Source organism: Lethenteron reissneri, chromosome 22 (genome assembly GCF_015708825.2).
Source record: "Lethenteron reissneri isolate LAM-NWPU_2019-01 chromosome 22, ASM1570882v1, whole genome shotgun sequence".
In the NCBI taxonomy this organism is placed as follows: domain Eukaryota; kingdom Metazoa; phylum Chordata; class Hyperoartia; order Petromyzontiformes; family Petromyzontidae; genus Lethenteron; species Lethenteron reissneri.
This window is the reverse complement of record NC_083800.1, coordinates 8,414,826-8,435,280: the sequence shown is the minus strand read 5'-3', so window position 1 is coordinate 8,435,280 and position 20,455 is coordinate 8,414,826. Positions and strand designations below refer to the sequence as shown.

The window sequence follows — 20,455 nt, the reverse complement described above, 5'->3', positions numbered from 1 at the left end:
AAGTACACCGATTGTTTTCTTGCACAGGTCGACGTTGACCAATTTCTCTTGTAGCCCCGCCCACCACCCCCACGTTCCATTCCCTGGTTACCACATTCAGGTAAGCCCCTCCCCCCTTAACTTGTATTTAAGGGCTGGTCTTTTGGAATTTTCCTCACTTGATGCAGTAATTTTAGCTGTCACGGTCCCACCTGATGACGGAGACTTGTGTTGCCTCCGAAACGTCGTGATTTATGATTTTATTTTATTTCCATTATTACTTTATTAACTTTTAATTACATTTTTTACCTACGTGACTTTACCGAAAAAACCTACGAGTTAGAACCAAACGCTCATTCGTGGAATTGGCCAAACGTCCCAGTGCAGCAAGATCCCCCTTTTAACCGCGTAGTGAGATTTTTGTAACACTTTTCTGGGTACATCATTGACGTTGATATTCCGATATCACCGCAGGCATCAGCAGAGTGAATTGGGTAATGCTGCAGACAGGAAGGGTTTTGTCGAGTTCTGAAAATGCACCGTGCCACACAATAGCTGGCTCCAAAGAATTTCCCACCTGTCTTGAATTTACGAAAGTATGGACCTCAGCTAAATGGACCATTAAACCACAATGATTACAGAGCAAGGTATTTTATTGATAATTTAAGGATAATTAAAGCAATCTACAAATACGAAACAGATCAGTAAATGGTTGCAGTCAGTGATGATGAAGGGTGGCATTTTAAAGTTGTTTAATTAAATTATCCTTTAAAGGCAAATTCTACATTCAGTGTTTCTTACATGTAGGTATGAAATAGAACATTGACAATAATGATGCATTTAACAACCATTTGTCTTTGTAAATACATAATAAATGGGCGTATATATTTATATCATATCAAATGCGGTCATAAGTTCTATCATTTATGCAAATTGTAATTTCGCTACTGTGAATGAACAAACAAATTCCAGTGCAAGTTTCAGAGTAAACTGAACGTTGATGCCAATTATAGTGTCATCATGACATCTCTTTTCCAAAATCTGAAAAGGAAACCGTTTTATATCTATAATATTTATTTGTCACTGAGACATTCACATTTCAGCCAATAGAATGTAGAAAACATCCATACGGAAAGCATTCACATCAGTACGCGCTACCATTCCACGACATTTAGGTTTTAAATGGATCTGACATTGGTCACAAACATCCACAAAGGGAAACCTGCGGGTGCAAGTCCTCTACCCAGACATTACTGCATGGAGAGGGGGCGGCAGTGCTTCAGACTAATCACTAACACGTGCACTCGGCAGTCAGGCTTCCACATTTAAGTCGTGTCCTTCCTAGGGTTTCACTGCTGTCTGGTCTCGAGTAAGAGTCGGTATTCTCTCATAAGGCAAATACATTATGCCATAAGCCACCGTAGAGACACTGTAGTTTTTCCTAGAAAGAAAATAATATCTTACCATTAAATTGCATTTATTTATAGCCTCCACTTATGCTATTTTGTATTGATTAATTATGACTTTTCTACAAGTGGATGTGACATAGGCCATACAAGAATATCTTGACACATAGTCCAATTATGCAGTCCTGGCCAAAATCTCAGTGGCAACTACCTTTCATACAACTCTACGTTCGACGTAATTTATTTATTCAGGAAAGCCTCACAAGGTCTCAATTTGATAATTCTAATTCATATATTGGGAGGCTCCTTGCTATGTACGGAACGATTGGGCAATTGCATCAATGAGCTTTTGGCTTCGCGTGGGCGGAGTGCCCGGAGAAACCCCCCCACCCAAACGAGGAGAGGCTCTGCAGGGACACCAGCGCGTGTACCACCCATACGCCCAGCTAACAACCCAACTTTGACTTTTCTCCCCTTCCCCCAACAACGGAACTTCACGGTTGCTTTGCTCTGAAACGTTGCGAAAAAAACCTGCCTCGCTCATAGAAATTCTGCTAATGACTTTTTTTTTACGTAATATTTTTTTGGAAAAAGCCTGACGTTCAACACGATCTTGGGCGTGTAAATAGTGCCGCTGTTGTACTGGCCATTGGAACGCCAAGTGTGTTTACTTAAGGGCGTTTTGAGAACAAGTTTATATTTTTTCTCATTGCGAAATCACATAAAGGGAAATGACCCCAATGTTTGTGTCTGCAATGCACGTAACATTCAGTGGGAACGTTGCCAATGCAGTTGGGTGTATTCATGGGTTGCCCTCAACATTGTCCAAATACTGCTAAATATCAAAGACATAAACTCAACGCTGTGTAACCGTTAATAAATCGTGAGAACAATTTGAAATCAAGTAAATAAATAATATATCCGGAAACAAAGATCATTCAAGGGAGTTTGAGGCAGAAAAACTCAATCGATAAAGGGCCCCTTCTCTCGCGAAGTTTGGATTAACTTTGAGAACATAAACACGCCACGTGTATCCATGACGCTAATGACCCTCGGTACTTTACGATCCGAGATCCACAGTCGGCTGTGCCAGTACTACGACAGGATCCGTGCGCTTGCGCTGAGCTGCTAGCGATGAATCACACGTGCACGTGTGCACACGCGTATTTTTTTGATAAAACACTCGCAGGGTGGAGGTTGGAGACAGGATCGCGATGTGCTTGGCAGGAACCTGGGAAGGGAACTCGATGTGAGTTGCAGCCACCCAGCTCTCCGCACGGGGCTACTGGTGTTTACCACGGAGTGCAGAGGCCACGATGATTTACTCAGGTAGACTGCAGCTATAGCAGAGTGTCTGAAGAGGTTAACGTGCAGCCCTGCAATTGCTTGCTCATGCTACTACTGGCTGAAGGGCCCTGTGTAAAGCTAAAAACTATTTTTTAAAAATCTTTTATATTAAGTTCGCTTGCTTGCTTGCTTGCGTGCTTGCGTGCTTGCGTGCTTGCTTGCTTGCTTACGACCGTGCAAATCTTTCGGTCGTTTTTTAACCCACTTCCCGTGATCCAATCGAGCTGACATTTTGCACACAGACTCGTTGTGCGAGACAATTAATGTTCGTGAAAAATTTTTCCCAAAATTTTACACTGTTTAGGGAAAACAAATTAAATATTTAATTACCAATTGCTTAATACTGGCAGACAATCATCTGACCCATAGGTGGCAGCCATCTCAAGCCAGAGGACGAGAGGACTCTAGCCGCCACGCATATAAAGGATTTATAGTGAAAAACTTTGTTTTTACGAGTTATACTTGTTAAAAAGTGACCTGGCCACAAATGATAGCTCAACGGAGTAACTTATCGCGTGGAAATGTATAGTAGCAAACACTCTAAACGCATGATTCTGAATGTGGAGAGAAAATCCGGAGAACCCGGAGAAAAATCCACGTGACCACAGTCACGCAAACTCCAGGTTCTAAATCGAACCCACAACTTCCTGTATACCAGGCGAGGTAGTAACATCTTGCCACTGCGGGGGAGTTTTAGATTGCCTATCGAAAGGGTATTTGGCCTACTCTTCCACGCTGGCCAGATGTATTGGAAGAGCTGGGAGTACCCACACTTCACCCCACCAAACACGTGACCCTGCCGATTGGCTGGCTAACTGGGTGTACCCATTTATACTGCTGGCTGGACAGGGGCGGGAGGATTTAAGAAACGTTCCCATTGTCTCCACTGCGGTGCCGCCGGCAAAATAAACCGGCGACCTTTGGACTGCTGGTTTAGTGTCCTCACCATTACTACACGGTGGGATGTCTAAGATTATTTATTTTGTCCTCTTCCCGCCACAGTTTATTCCAATTGTGCTCTCGGTGTCACGTCATCAGAAGAAGAATACTGAAATCTCGCAGGAGAGCACGCGTCCAGGTGTCAGAGAATGGCTGTATAATTCATTATTCACAGGCCTTTCCACCGAAAAATCCTAATACTTTTGCACAATAGGGAGCGGCACTTTCCCATGCACTTTGCAATGGCTTTGTTCATTGCATGACAATCAAACCAATTTTTTTACTCCCAGAGCTGAAATTTCACTAAATGAAGTGTAAACCCCAATTGAAAATGGGTGGGTTTGTTTGTGCAATCACCCATGGGATCGGCTGAGACCATGACCTCAATACAATCGAGAGCTCAGTTTAATCACAAGCGACTGGGACACAGATTCAAAGCCAGAATCCAGAATCTTAGCAGTGCCGACTCAGCGATTTGACCTCTGGGCCACCAAGCCACCGTAAGAGACACTACATAAAGAAGCTCAAGTAATGAAAACCAGATTTGTTCCGTCAAACCAAACACAAACCAACCATTCACTGTCACATTGATTTCCGGACATCACTTAATCATTTTCTGAAATCCACTTAACATTAATCTACTTTCAACGTAGGATAATAAAAAACCCTTAAACTTTAAAAACTATATATTTTTAAAGGCTTCGGGTTATATTGATGCACCGGTGCCAGTGGGTATTAAAACTATCAAAAACGTTATAAACAATAACTGCTGAGGCGTTGTTTTAAAAACAGTCCCTGAAGCAATTGACTTCGAACTAGGCCTCGGCAAGGTAAGGTAATTGTACCCTTTTTACCGGGTAAAAGGGTAAAGGTAAAGGTGTCGACATGCCAAGGGGTAAGAGTAAAGGGTAGGGTAAAAAGTAGGCTCGTTGCTTTTTACATTTTACCTTACCTGCTAAAGGGTAAAAGGTAGGGTAGAGTGATTGTATTGTGGTAAGGTAAAAGGTAGGGTAAAGGTGTAGGCTCGTTGCTTTTTACACTTTTACCTTACCTTGCCGAGGTCCTAGCTTCGAACCACCCTTTACGACAACTGATGATTTATGTACAAATAAGACAACCTTTCGGGGAGCTGTGTCGCTTTGGTTAGCACAACGTGCTATGAACATGATGACCCGAAATCGATTCCCGGCCATGAATAACAACACAGGCGAGTGATGTCGAAACGAGTACTGAGCTCCTTTCCACAAACTCGCATTGACTAGCGTGGAGAAGTATGGTCAAACAATACCCACGACGTGGGGAGGCCTTCATTCAGCAGTCGTTTGTCTAAAGGCCTGTTGGAGACAATATTTCATACCATTGGAATTTCAAATCCCGTTTCACGCCGTTGTTTAAATCCTAGCAAGTTTTTTTTTTCCCTTTTGTAAAAGTCTGGAGTCACATTCCTGTCTGGGGTGTGTGGCTTTTACGAGTTCCAGTGCCATGAGCCGAAAACATGGGAAGCCATTGCTCACAACGGGGAGCTGCGTGGGTCCACAAATGTCTCCCTTGAGATGGAGAAAAATGACCTTTAGGAGACCACTCTGACCGAGCTGGGAGATAATTGTTTTTTAGGTTGTTCCCATGTGGCTGTTTGCTGGGAAAGCCCTGCATTGTGTGGGAGGCTCATGCAGGGCACAGTGAATGGATGGCCGCGGCGAGGAAGGGCGTCACGGGTCACCCTGGAGAGTGGCAGTCATTCCCGCACGGACGAGTCACTGGCACAAACAAAAGGGGAAAATCTGCAAACGGCGCTTTTGACTCTTGCGTTTCTCCCTCACCAAAAACAAATGTTTGACTTTTGCATGAGGTCTTCGTTTACGTTATATGCTATGAACATGTATGTATATGCAATAGCGAATGCTGTACATGCTATGTGGTGTAGAATCATTATCAATAGTTTATAAACCTTGGTCAATCCACTGCTGGATGAAGGTCTCCCCATGCCGTCTAAGTCACGGGGGTTGTTTTGACCATACTTCACCATGTTAGTCAGTGCACATCGGTGAAGGGGTGTGGGGGTGACCCAGGGTTGGTTCAGATATCACTCGCCACTGATGCTACCCAAGGCTGGTAATTAAGCTCAGGTCGCTGGGTTCATCGTGCAATGCGCTAACCAGAGCGCCGCCACTCCACCCATTTATTTTCAAAACGACCTCGGAAACGATCTCTTTAATGACATACAAGCAGCGGAGTACACTAACCACAATCCCACGATGGAATGAAAGCATTGATGAGTGTCCATTCCAGTGGCGGCTCCTGCAAAATCTCTCAGGGGGGGCAAATGTCTGGATGATTGATAAGGATAAGGTCCACCCATGCAATGGATAAATTAACAGCTTAAGCATGTAAAGGCAACTTCACTTCTTTAATATTAATGAAAAATAAAGTGACTCTTACAATACATCTTGTTTGTTTCTATACTCACTATTAAAACAAACCACTCAAGTTTATTTTATTAAAGATTCCACTAGGTGGCAACAAATTATATTGTTGGATGAAACGTGCTTACGTATGATGACGTAAGCACGTATGATGACGTAAGCACGTTAGGGCGAGCCCTCCCGGAAGCCATAGAGAATGCATTGCAGCGCCACTCGGGGCGATTCTCAGCCGGAGGGAAATCGCCCAAAAAGAGGCGGTACTCCACAGAACGTGACATGACGCTGATTGGACTATATCCAGAGGCTGCAGTGACGGCTAGCGTGACTCTGTGGTTGAATGACATTGGTGGTGCGTCGCCCAATCGCCCTAATGAAGAAACCGCCCCTGGTCCATTCATCGTATGTAATGATGCCGTGCCCTCATTATGTCATGTAAAACAGGGGCAAATACATTATATATGTCAGTGCCTCTCACACCACAACCTGCCAAGACCCACACAGACAGGCCGACCGCCAGCCAACCCTTCCAGGATCATGCCCTGGCCCTGTTTACGTAGCTGGCCGCCGCTGCTGCTGCCGCTACTGCCGCTACGCTCTGTTGTCGCGCGTTCCCGAGTGGCTCGGTAAGCGGTCGGGCTACGACAGCCGGCACGCCGCAAACAACGGCCTCGTCGCCCTGTCCCCCGTCTCGCCCCGCGATTCCTCGCTGTTTAAGGCGCTCTGGGCAACACATGCGCACGCGCAAAAATATGCGTGTTGGGAGCTCATTCAAAAGCTACACACGAATAGGGCCCCCATTGAATTCTGCCCTGTGTGAGTTGTTTGGATGCTTGTAAGAGCACATTCTTCAAACGTCTGATTTTCATCTCGGGTTATATGACCGGGCTACTGGCTTTGCCACTGCATTCCAAAAGCTGGAGGCTGTAGGAAGCCACATTGAGGTTGTATCCCACCATCATCATTATTATCATGATCATCATCGATTTTTAATCTACAACTAAATAAAGACATCACTAAGGTGATGCGTTTTTGGTGGGTAATGAATGAACACTAACTATAATCTTCTGGCCGTAGTCTGCAGACATCTGCGCATAAAACTCATTAATATGTTTTTATTACATCGGTTTCAAAATAATTTAAAATCACCATCGGAATTTTTTGAAGCGATGACTCCTATCATTACTTAACGGCGCCTCTGAGATCTTTCCGTAATTGCCAACACGTGTCTTTCCATGACTGCGTCACTTGAAACGCTATCGCATTATTTTAGAACGGACGCCGTTCACAGGCGAAGTGCCCTGGCCACTGCACGCCTTCATGAGGACCCCATCCCAAAATCATAATCCCAGCGCAGCCAATGCCAAAATAAATCCAAACTGGGTCTGGCCAACAACGGCAGGGGGCATTGAAGATGACGACCGAGGTCTGTACGTGGAACCCCCGCGCTGAGCGGCGCCTAAGAGCGAAGCGGAGAGCAATATGGTCTGTTCTCACATAAGGCGTGTTGTTATAACACGAATTGGATATAAAGCTAAAAGAATAAAATCACGACGTTTCGGAGGCAACACAAGTCTCCGTCATCAGGTGGGACCGTCACAGCCAGATTCGCTGCATCAAGTACCTACGTGACTTTACCGAAAAAACTAAGAATATGAATCCTTGCAGTCACGAAAGCTTCAAATCTAGAATGGATATAAAGCAATGAATGTATTGGGGAACATATTTTTTATAACGTGGATTGTGTATTGGATACAATGCGATTAAGTGAACAGAACTATGTCACGCGAGTCGGAATAAGCGGTCGTACCGCTGCCTTGGTGTAGTATCATCACCAAACACGGGATGCTGCTGGATGCTTTTAGATGCTACCCATGCGCATCAGTCTTTGTTCAGCCTGCGTACACATCTCACGTGTTATCGCGGACTGTCCTTGACCCTGCATCATTATAACGCGATTTCTACATCACCCGGTGTTCATCAGGAACCCAACTACCCCGTTATAGGAGAACAGACTGCACCAATAATAATGATAACCCTGGTCAGACGCAGATGTGACACAGACGGGCGCCACTCCCTGAGCGCACGCCTCACCAGACACGGCACACGTGGGATCGTGCACAAGGCCGCTTTGTCTCGCTGCAAGGTCACGCACGTGGCGTCCTTCACGGGCGTTCTCCGTCCACGTTCTGACGAGACGCGATGGGATTCCCGGCGGCGCAAATTTTCGTGAGTTGAGATCTCTCTGGGGTTGCCACCTCGTACGTATCAAGGTGAAGGATACCTCACAATGCCAGAAGAGGGGAGAACCACTGATGTGAGGGTTGTTTTTGTCGCAGGACAATCCGTTAAGATGTTTGGTGGATAATTATACAACTGACAAGAACTGTACCAGGGAAGAATTATAGATTTCCCAGGAGAGCTGTCTCAAAAAGAGGCAAATCCCAGAAAAACCAGGACAGTTGGTAACCCGCTAATATTTACACATGAGCATGGTCACCACGCTACAAACCTCTGGTGAGCTGGGTTTAATTCCCGGTCAGGTTGATCATCAGTGGTGAATTACTCCCTTAGTTAGACTCAGCCGTAAGTGATTAACTGGTGCAGAGTGTGAACATCAGGTAAAGGCAGGCTTGGTTGTGGCCACACCGCTACTGTTCCGGCCTTAGTAGGTGCTCGTTAATGTTTATTCGGGGGACCTTTATGTTCTGTCTGTGGGTGTATGTGTTATAAGGGGGTGGGCGTAAGTTTTGAGAATGGTGGCTAGGGATTGTGACGCAAATATAATGTCAGACTTATTTAGTTTTTCAGTTTTATTACCAGAACGATCCCAGCTGTGCTGTCGCGTCAGACTACGTCTGTGCTCGAACGAGCATCGGGCTTCGTGCTCACCTCGAGTGACATCCCTCGGCCAGTGATAGAAACTCTACATTCCTATGCAAGTGTTTCAGTCCTTCCGCACGAAAGCTGCTGTTTATCGACTCCGGGAAAGATGACAGGCTGAGTTTACTCCTGACCCACTGACTCATGTCCTCCTCGTGCCCTTTCGAGTCTGAGTCAAGCGCACTAACAGCAGCACTCTACTCATGAATCTCCAGCAGCATAAATAAGCAGACGAAAGTCCGTTAAAATTTGAATAAACATTTTTTAGTCCTTCAAATCATAACAGCGTGTGATCAAGCAGCCAAACTCTGGGATAAGTTTCGACCATTTCAGTTGTTGAACAAACACGGGCCACGCCTGCACTTGCGCTAAAACGCAAGGCAAAGCTGCAGCGTCCCGTACCACTGTGGAGCTACGCGACCTCGGCGTTCAATTGACCGTGACCTCGACCACCCACACGGCCCTCCCAGGAGCGGTGGCCGGCGTGGGCTCGGGGTCAACGGCGTCGTAAACGCCTAACGGCCGAGCGGCACGTGACTCCACAGGGCGAACCGTACGCCTCGCCGAGTTTGCCGATTGGGTACAGGACAAAGGGCCGTCCACGTGGGGAATTGCATATTTTAAATTTTCGTATTTTGTATTTTTTTTACGTGGCTTACAATGCAACACTGACGCGTGCTTTGCGGTAATTCCGTACATACGATCTGGATGCCCGTATCGACTCGAGCGTTTACGTGTCTCACATCTTCACCATTTCAATGCCCTGCTGCGGTTTAGCCAAGGGGACCACCAGTGGCAGCTGTCCCTGTGCAACACAAGGTGTATGCAGTGCCGGGCTGCAACTGAGCATTAGTTTGCGAGCAGAAGGTGATGTTGCTCTTTGGTTTTTACTCAAAGCAGTAAACAACAGTTTATAAAATTTTGTACATTTGGACCGTGACGCCGCAACACATAGCATCCGCGAATAACGTTGCGGCGTCCACTGTGAAGCTGACCGCGTAAATCTATGGTCATTCCACTCGTGGGATTAACCAGGGCGGCCGCTGGCATGGGTGGACACCGTTCGGTTGCATCACCGCTCTTCCCCTGCTCTGTCGTCGCCCTCACACCACCCACACCACCCATCCCACCCACCCCACCCACACCACCCGCGATACCCACGGCACCCACGCCACCCACGCCACCCGTACTACCCACACCACCCATCCCACTCATCCCATCCACCCCACCCATGCCATTCACGCCATCTATGCCACCCGTATCACCCACACCGCTCACACCACCCACACCACCCACACCACCCACCCCACCCATCCCACCCACCCCACCCATGCCACTCACACCATCCATACCACCCACACCACCCACGCCACCCACCCCACCCACACCAACCGCGATACCCACGGCACCCGCGCCACCCACACCGCCCGCACCGCCCGCGTCGCCAGCATTGCCTCACCGGTAGGGTTGCGCGTCGAATCCGCGGTGGCTCGGGAAGCCCAGCATGCCGCACACGACGCGCGCCTCCTCCTCGGCCCAGCCGGCGTTGCACACGCGGCTCCACCGCCCGCCGTGCTTCACCTCCACCACGCCCTCGGTGACCGGCACGCGCTTCGCCCCGTTCCTCAGCACGGGCTTGAGGCGCACCTCCGTGAAGAGCCGCTCGCCCGGCAGCATCTGCCACGGGACGACGGCGACGGCGAGGAGGAGGAGGAAAGAGGGTTTGGGAAAGAGGGGCAGATCACACGGCGATGAGCGATTAAACTATTTTTTTATTTTTTTCCCAGGTAAGGCCCACTGAGCTATGTAGCTCTCGTTTAGAAGCAGCCTGGCTATCACAAATGATGGCTCACCAAAGTGGCTTATCTTGTGGACATTTGAGCATCCGGTTACTCTAAATGTGGAGGGAAAAACCGGAGGACCTGGAGACAAATCCACACGACCACGGGGAGAACATGCAAGCTCCAAATATACAGCAGCAGGCGTCAGGGTCGGGATCGAACCCACGACCTCCTGTATACTAGATGACGTAGTTAACATCTCGCCACATGGGCAATTCAATTTTCGTTGGGTTTGGCAGTCGTGCTGCGCGACTCCCCGATGTGGTTTTTTTTCCAGTTGTGCCGCGCGGTGCCCGGCGTCGTTGTCGACTCTGTTGTTCATGAAGAAGCTCCCGGCACGCTGCGGCTCCTGTTCACGATGTGTGCGTTTGGCTCGATGCGTGCATCGCGAGCCGGGGGAGATACGTTGAATCGAATGAGTAATTTGATCGTTCCACGCCCGAACGCGCTTGACAAATGGAAAGTTTGAAAACTACTTCTCTCTGCGCATAGCTGTAGGCTGGATGGAATAAAACTGAAGCCACTTTGGACTAACGAATGGACACTTTTTAAATTGCTACAAAATTGCTAAATAATTTGACGTTCTCTATGTGCTTGTTTGAAGCAGCTATTAAACAAGCAACCTACATTTGTAAACAGATACAAAAGCAAGCGACTGTGAAGAGGTCACTGTTTGACGGTCTGGTAAATATGAACACATTTTCTCTGCACGCTGCAGTTTGGCCGTGAAGTATAAATCACGGAGCAAAAAAAGTCCGTCTCCAATTTCACGATAAGATTTCACAGCCTTCGATTTCACCACAACTCAGATGTCCCGGGAGGAAACCCCGTGGACCCACGGAAGCTTCCTGCCCAAGAAGCCACAGAACCGCAAACGGGCGAAGAATAAAAACCGATCAGTACACACACCTCCCGGGCGACGATAACTTCGTGGATAGGAACACGGAATGGCATTCGGGTTGCACCTCGGTGTGATGCAGAGGTCGCAAACGGGTTTTGATTCCTTACCCATACCCGTACCCGGCCGCACCAGGGTCGCAAATAGGTACCTGTACCCGTACCCTACCCGATACCCGGCTACCCGTACCCGGCCGGGTACGGGTAGGGTACGGGTACGGGTTACGGGTACCCGATTGCGACCTCTGGGATGAAGCCATTTTGCAGGCGCGGGTGGGTTGATTCTAGGAACTTGAATTGTGAGAAGAGACAAGACGTTGGGAAATGAGTGATAAACAGTTACTCACCAGTGACTCACGGCCTACCCGTACCCGTAACTGGCCGCACCAGGGTCGCAAACGGGTACCCGTACCCGGCTGGGCACGGGTAGCCGGGTATCGGGTAGGGTACGGGTATCGGGTACCCGGTTGCGACCTCTGGTGTGTTGGTTACCAACTGGACTTGAACTCCAGAGGTCGTTGTGTGGCGGTTGAAGCAATGGGGAAGTTAATCTACATGTGCACGCTGCTGGGAGTCTGTTGGCAGGTTGCGGGTGGTGGGGTAAAGTGTGGGTACTCCCATCGCTCCCAAGATATCTGGTCAGTGTGGATGAGTAGGCCAAAAATACCCTCCAGAGAGAGCTGTCTCGGGAGCCACCTCGAGCGGAGGTCCTTCTGCCATTAGAGGAGTGAGCAAGGATTTGCAGGCCTGCTGCTCCTTTACCGAATGCAACGTCGCGCACAGCTCATCAATGAAGAACTTGTCATGCCCTATGTATGTATGTTGCACTTCTTTCGCACCGTACGTAACCAACCGTGTCAGTCATTGGGGTTGTTTGACCACTCTTCGCCATGCTGGTCAGCGTGGGTTAGTGATGGTGTTGTCGAGAACTGATTCGGATATCTTACTCTTTGGTTTTTTCGGTAAAGTCACGTAGATGAAAAAAAAGAATAAGAAAAAAAATATATGACTTATTTATTTATTCTTTTTTTTTCTACCTCTGTGACTTTACCGAAAGAACCAAAGAGTAAGGATCCTTGCAGTCACAAAAACTTCAAATCTAGAATGATTCGGATATCACTCGCTCTGGCCGGGAATCACATTGAGGTCACCGCTTTGATAGCCGAGTGCGCTAACCAGTACGCCAACTCTTCACCGCCACGACAATAACCTCAAGGATATATGGAACATGCCGTGCACAGTTTCAACTGACAACGTGTCGCCGATCAGCATCAGTGTCAGCAGCAAAGCCCCGTGACAGTCCCGGAGTGATTAATGGGAGACTTTGCCAGACATATCCCAGGGGTAAGCGGGCTTTTTCTTTGGTTGTCTGCGTGCTTCACAGCTGATATATCCATCCTCCAAACCCCCGCCAGCCGCCAGGGAATGTTCTCTGCAGTCACTGCATGAGTGAGACATTGGAAGATTGTATCTCTGGCCTTCCCATAAATGTTCACAATTTTGTTTTTACGACTCAGGAGTGCAGTGAAACTCCAGCATTCGTGAACTCTAACCGGTGTAATTTACCGCGAGGGTATATTCGGTGGCATGTACATGAACAGCCCCTTTGTCAATCCACTGCTGGATGAGAGGCTCCCCCACACTATGCGGCTCGTGGGGGTTATTTAACCATACTTCGCCACGCTGGTCAGCGCGGGTTGGTGAAGGTGGGCAGCGTGGAATATTTGGACAATAGCACTGTACACTCATGGCTTTTGCTGGACTGGTCTCCTCTTGAAAAGATAGCACCGCAACAGCCTATAACACCTATGTTCTGATTGCTGGTCGCCTGTTCCAAGCAATTTCCAGGCTCCCACCTGCTTAGCTTCTGAGATCTGACAATATCGGATGTGTTCTGGGTGATTTTGATATAGGTTTAGGTGAGCTGAAGGGGAACATTTTAGGACAGAAAAATTACGGGGCGAATGATGTACATAGAACGAATGGAGCAAATAGCCATGCAAAACAATGCTAAAATTGTAGCGATAAATACATACATTGTAGCCTTCCAAAGAGATAACCTAAAACGCCATGAACTGAGTCAAAACGGTATCCTGAAACAGAGCAACTGCGCAGTAAAAACACTTTTCCATTTGTTTCAGGCTGCAGAGGGAACTGCACACCTAATTCTAGATTTGAAGCTTTCGTGACTGCAAGGATTCATACTCTTAGTTTTTTCGGTAAAGTCACGTAGGTAAAAAAATTAAATTAATAAAAAATAAAATCTAAAAAAATCACATAGGCTCGCGAGATTTTATTGACCGACACTGCTTTGATAGAAACGAGCAACAACAGTGAAGGGACGTGTGACCTCGTTTCCGCGTGTTTATATATTTTTGTACAAGTTGTCAAATAAAGGGGGGCCCCAATTTAAGATGGAAAAGTCTCGCACGGCAGAGCGTCTGCTGTTAAGGGGTCTGAAACGCGAATCGGGCGAGGCGTCTCATTCCCCGCCTGCACGCGGCTGTGTGGTTATGCCGAACGCCGACTCCACACAACCAGTGGCGTTTACTTCTGAATCAAGCAAACCACAGTCCGGAGCGGCGTTTGAAAGTTTCTTTAACGCGCACCAGCGGGTCGCCTTTGAGGAAGCGGGGTTGGAATTTATTTTATTTCATAATTCTGCTTGCATAACTCTCACGCAGCTGGCTTAAGTGGTAATTGCATTCGCTCAAAGGCCAAGACTGGCAAACTGGCCGCGTGTCAAGATAAGCAAACTTCAATCCACATGTCAAAGTATCGTCACAGACCAGCCCTATACACACACACATATAAATAGACTGTATATATTTTACAAAAATCACGTGATTAGCATCTCTAGGAATAAGACAGAGTAGTTGTATAGACCACCAAGAGAGTGAAATGCAAGCCCTGATTTTATTCCTATTTATGAAACACATTCATCCGGTAACTGGGAGCCTCTGGGTTTCATTACCGGATGTCACAATATATATTGCACTATTTATGTTCATATGACTTCCTAATGTTAAATATGTGTTCATAAGTTCAACGAAGATTTCAGAGCAAGCCACTGAATAATTTTTTTCCAACTAAACATTTAAGGCTTATTTTTACAGGTAGGAACAACAGGTTCCACACTGCCCACCAGGGATTGTTTGTCTCTGTCGTGCATATTTGTCTGTCGTGCACAAATGCGCTGTCCTGCCAAGTTCCTACCTGCCCACTCCGAAGGAACGTGTTAATCGAAAGAAACATGGGTCAAAATAGCCACAATAATTAACAGTCCATTGTCAATTCACTCCTGGGTGAAGGTTTCCACATGCAGTGTTGGTCACGGCGGTTGTTTGACCATACTTCATCATGCCGGTCAGTGCGGGTTCACAACCAGAATATTTATACTGGAGGAATCCGATGAGCTATGAAGCTCATTTTCGCAGATGTCCAGTAGTTAGTGAAAGGGGAAGCTCAAACATCACTCGCCACCGATGTTGGCCATGACCGGGAATCAGACTTATTTCGTTGGGTTTATAGCGCAGGACGCAAACCACGACACCTCTGCTCCTTCGCCACGGTCAGTGAGGTAGCTAGCAAGTGTGCAGGCGGTGCAACTGCACCAGGGCACACAAGCCAAAGGGGCTCAAACCCTGAACTACGAAGAGCGGGGGAAATTGGACAGGGGCCCCTATTTAATTATTGACACCAGGGCCACACGATGCAAGCCACACGATGCAACTGTCCAAGATTAGGCTAGTAATAAAAATACAGTAAAAAAAAAGTAAAGTGCTTCATATCTCAAATGAGTACACGGCAGCGTTCATCTGCTGTTAAAAAGGCATTGGCGGAAATTCCACATTCCCATGGTGGGTGTGAGTTACTCATTCCGATCACCGCTGTAGTAACTGCATTAATGGGGGAGGCTATAATGAAAAATAAAGTGTTGTTTGTGAGCGTGTGCATAATTTTAGGGTCTCAGTTTCAAATATGTGAATTGACTCAACCAAAGTGTAGTATGTGTAACGGCATACAGTAGCAGCAGTGAAACACTCTCAATGGTGGCACAGTGGTGCATTGCACCATGGACCTGGCAACCTGAGTTTGATTCCCAGCCATGGCTCACGTGACATCTCAACGGGTCCCTTGATGCCCCCTTCACTAACCAGCACTGACCAGCGTGGTGAAGTATGGTCAAACAACCCCCATGACCGACACAGCATGGGGAAGCCTTTATCCAGCAGTGGATTTATAAAGGGCAGCACATTATTTATTATTCTATATCCGGATGAATAGATGCATAAGGATTAGTATGTTTGAGTGCTTAAATGCCACGACATCTCAAAGCAACCTTGCATAAGTAAATAAGCCACGAACATGCAAATGGAACAATTTGGGATCACAATACGATTCAAGGATCTATTCTTATTTGTATCATTTTTGTTTCATTTGTATTATTTTGTTCACTCCATATCCTGCTATATAACATTAGCATATCATCCTATATTGCTTGGATAAGTCATAAAAACAGAAATGCTATCTCACACAGACACACAACTCAATGCATGTTTCTTGCATATAAGAATTTATTTTAATTGATGAATCTATGCATTTTTTTCGATTTAAAGCTTTCGTGACTGCAGGGATTCATCTTCTTGGTTCTTTCGGTAAAGTCACGTATAAGGGAAGTAATACAATAATAAAAATAAAAATAATTATTTTATTATGTTTTATTTTTATTATTATAAAATAAAAATAAAACATAATTATTTTATTACGTTTAATTTTTATTATTGTATTACTTCCCTTCTACGTGACTTTACCGAAAGAACCAAGAAGATGAATCTATGCATTGTTAAATGGCCATTCAAAAATATATAGCTTACGGTAAAATGGTAAACCTGAGTGGACGTACAAGTCGTGTAAAGCGTCCTACAATGGCACGTGACGAGGTGAAAAGAGCACCTGCATGGTGTCCTGCACCTGCCTTGGTGCGACCTGCATAGCGCTGCAGACGGAAGCCAAAACAGCAAGCTCGGTAAGCAGAAACGACGGCCCGTGACGCTAGGCAGCTCGCTGTCAGCCAGTCGGGGAATGTTGCACTGATATTTATTTAATTCCTCTGCGCCTTTGGGTATAAAGCTGGCGTGGAAGGCGCTTGGAAGTTGCAGTGGGGAAAATAAAAAAAGATATATATTGGGCTCCACCATGGTCTGGTCTTGCGAATAGTCGCGTGGAATAGTGAGACGTTATTGATGGGCTTTTGTTCTAATACACAAGCAGATTTCAACAGGACTCTTAATGTCAAGAAAATTTTTTTCAGAAAAAAACGTTTCAAGAGACAGTGCCAGCACCGATTATGAAAATAGAAGGGTTTTCATTATGAAAACAGAAGGGGTTTCATAATCGTAAATATTTGAACAAATTAAGTGCGCAGCTGTGTGTCGTTTAAGCCTGAATTACCTCCTAATTATTAAAAAAATCCCTGTCTTTGGAATAAAGTCCAAAACCATTTTACTTGAGCAAATAAGCAATTTATTTTATGACTTAGATCAAAGTAAGCTAATGTACCATGCTTTGTGTTTCACAGGAAAGCGCCTTATTTAAGAATACATTTTTTTATCATTTGGTTGAATTTGTGTTAGAAACGTGGCTTGTTTAGATCGGTGTTGGTCACTGGAACGGTGTTCCTACCTGGCTTGACGCAACAAACAGGCTCAAGAGCGCTTTGCAAAACGAACATCGGGAAACAATCAGAATCTTTATCTAAGCTACATGAATCCGATGAGCTATGAAGCTCTTTTTCACAGATGTCCAATATGGGCGGGTCAGCGAGTTACAACACCAAACAAAAATTATAGGAGTGCAAAATAGAGAAAATCCTAAGCAAGTCACGAACTATAAATACTCTTTGGTTCTTTCGGTAAAGTCACCGCTTGTGTTGCGATCGAAACGTCGTGATTTGTTTTATTTTATTTTATTTCTACCTACGTGACTATACCGAAAGAACCAAAGAGTATGGATTCCTGCAGTCACGAAAGCTTCCAATCAAGATTGAAATACAAATAAGTAACTGCTTCATTCATTATATGTCTGATTGATCGAGATTGGGCAAGGCAGCAAAAACGACAAAAGACTTTTTGCCTTTTGGCGTCCTCTGTTCCTCTGAACTAACACCGTTTGAGACTAGGCTCGAAAGAAAGCTGTCTCTGGTGTGGACCAATCAGTTTCAAAGACACTGCATATATTATCAGAGTATGTTTTTTGTTTGCATTCTGACCACAAGTATTGTGGTTAATGCGGACATGATTCCTTGTAAAAGGTTTCAGTTTGGTGTTTTAACATCTTAACACCTGCTTTTTTTGCCAGAAAAAAGGAGAAAACCTATTCTCATATTTTGGGTACAGGCAAAGGAGGTCCCATGATCTATCTCCATTGTTAGAGTGGAATTATCTAATGATATGAAAAAAGCTATTGTGAATTCTCACAGAGCAGAATATTCTACGGAAGCAGATGTTACAGACCTCCTTCTGAAATCTCTTCAAGTGACATCATAGCCACCCACACTCGGGGCCAGCTTTCTCGCCTATCCCTCTACAAAGTGATATTTGTCGCACTGCAGTGAAACTGATGTTTTTAAATCCTTTATATTAAGTTCACTTGCTTGCGCGCTTACGACCGTGCAAATCTTTCGGTCGTTTTTTAACCCACTTCCCGTGATCCAATCGAGCTGACATTTTGAACACAGACTCGTTGTGCGTGACAATTTATTTTCGTGAAATTTTTTCCAAAATTTTCCACTTTTTAGGAAAAACAAAAATTTCATATTTAATTTAAAATACCAATGTGATAAAAATGAAACTCTTACTCAAGAAAAACAGAAATGAATAATAAAATAAAACCGATGCCACGCATATAAAGGATTTATAGTGAAAACTTTCTTTTTACGGGTTATTTTTTTTACTCTCAGGGCTGAAACTTAGAGCCACCTTCCGTGTAACATTTAATACGACGGGCATGTGTGTGTGTGCACAGTCATTGATAACCAAGCTGAGACAATCGACTTTCCTACGCTTAAGAATCCGATTTAATCGCAGGCGGTCGAAACCCACATTCAACCTGATGATCGTAGTGGTGTCAGCTCATCGCTCTGACTTATTAGCCACCTGGTCACCTTATGAAACTATTATTCTTCAATGTTATCAGTCTTTAAATAAAATATATAGATGTCTTATGATACGTTTTGGACATTTTGTATACAACGGCCTAATAATATTTTTTTATTTGCTCTGCTTCATAGCTATGATAAATACTGCGCCACATGTTGTATACAAAAAATAAATCTCACATCATGTGCTCTGAACGTGGCTGAATGGATGCCACTGGTTGTCGTTAATGCAGGACAGATTCCGATGGTTTTGAAGTCCGCTTGGCCCAGTTTGCTTCCACGTGGCTAACTTTTGGCAAACCTGGGGCTCTGCTTTCCCTGCCATGTTTCTTTAGCAACATGTGCTTTGCCATTGCAAAGCGTTGCACCACAGAATGCATCAAATATGATCCGTGCTTTTTATCTTTTTTCTTTCTGCTGCAGGTTTTAACAATCGTGGATACTATAAATTATGGATATTTCAGAAAAGCAAGAGTTTTTGGGTTTTTTAGCAAGTAACAAACCAAACCGTTTATTGTTTCCAGCCGGAAATACCACACATAATATATTGGACCCACAACACTATGCTACAAATGTCTTGGACAATTATTCTCCCATTATCCTTCATTTGTTGGAATAAATAATAAGAGGCAGAGTTGTTTGTGTCTTTAAAAAAGTTATTTTAGACGGCACCGCATGGCATCTGCGTAATATAAATCTTGCCAATATTGGTCACGATGATTGAAGCTGTTTCCTGTCATGTGGCACTGTTAGAGTTGTTTTGCACTGATCTTCCACCACTGCGGCAGTCAGGATAATACATAATAGGGTAGAGGCACAATGCATCAAGATATGCAGATAATCTGAGCACGTAGAAAAGGTCACAGTTAATTCTAGATTAGAAGTTTTCGTGACTGCAAAGATTCATACTCTTTGTTTTTTTCGGTAAAGTCACGTAGGTAGAAAATTCAAATAAATGAAATCACGACGTTTCGGAAGCAACACAAGCCTCCGTCATCAGGTGTAACCGCTCCAGTAAAATTTCTGTAGCGTATGAAGAGAGCTATTCAGAGAAACGTGTTTTTTATATAGGGTGCTAGGCAGGGAGGAGCCAATGAGGCAGGGGGGGGGGGGAGATAACCATCTCGGTGCTTATACAATAAATGTACGGTGCCTGTACGATGAATGGCGAATGGAAACACAAAAGGTCACAGGTCAAAGAACTGGGCTTTAAAGTTACACATTACAGGTGGCCACGTGGCTCTAGGTTCAGAGCCTTGAACTGGCTGCGCTGAGATCCTGAATAGGAATCCAGGTGTCAGGCATCCGTGGTTAGATCTGGTTCTCCGGCACAGTGAATTAACGGTCTTATCTTCAGTCACCAAAGTCTGAACAAGATTACCCGCTCCATCATATCAAATGCAGTGTTGCACTTAATTTAGCAAAATTACAAGATGTGTCATTTTCAAATATTGATTTGACTGTCATGTGACAAACAAACTCGTAGTCAATGCCGACTGTGTTCAGGACAAAAAGGGGAACTGGAAGGGATTTTCGGGATAAGTCTGTTCACGGATACACGGAGAACAGAGTTCCATGAGATCT

The 20,455-nt window shown here is 45.4% G+C and overlaps 1 protein-coding gene across 1 annotated transcript in view; it reads right to left on the bottom strand.

Moving 5' to 3' along the window:
* Positions 1-20,455, bottom strand: part of LOXL4 (lysyl oxidase like 4) — a 76,178-nt gene that overhangs the window by 34,806 nt on the left and 20,917 nt on the right. The window contains 1 exon segment of the mRNA XM_061556512.1: positions 10,434-10,651. Coding sequence (XP_061412496.1) covers positions 10,434-10,651 — 218 coding nt within the window.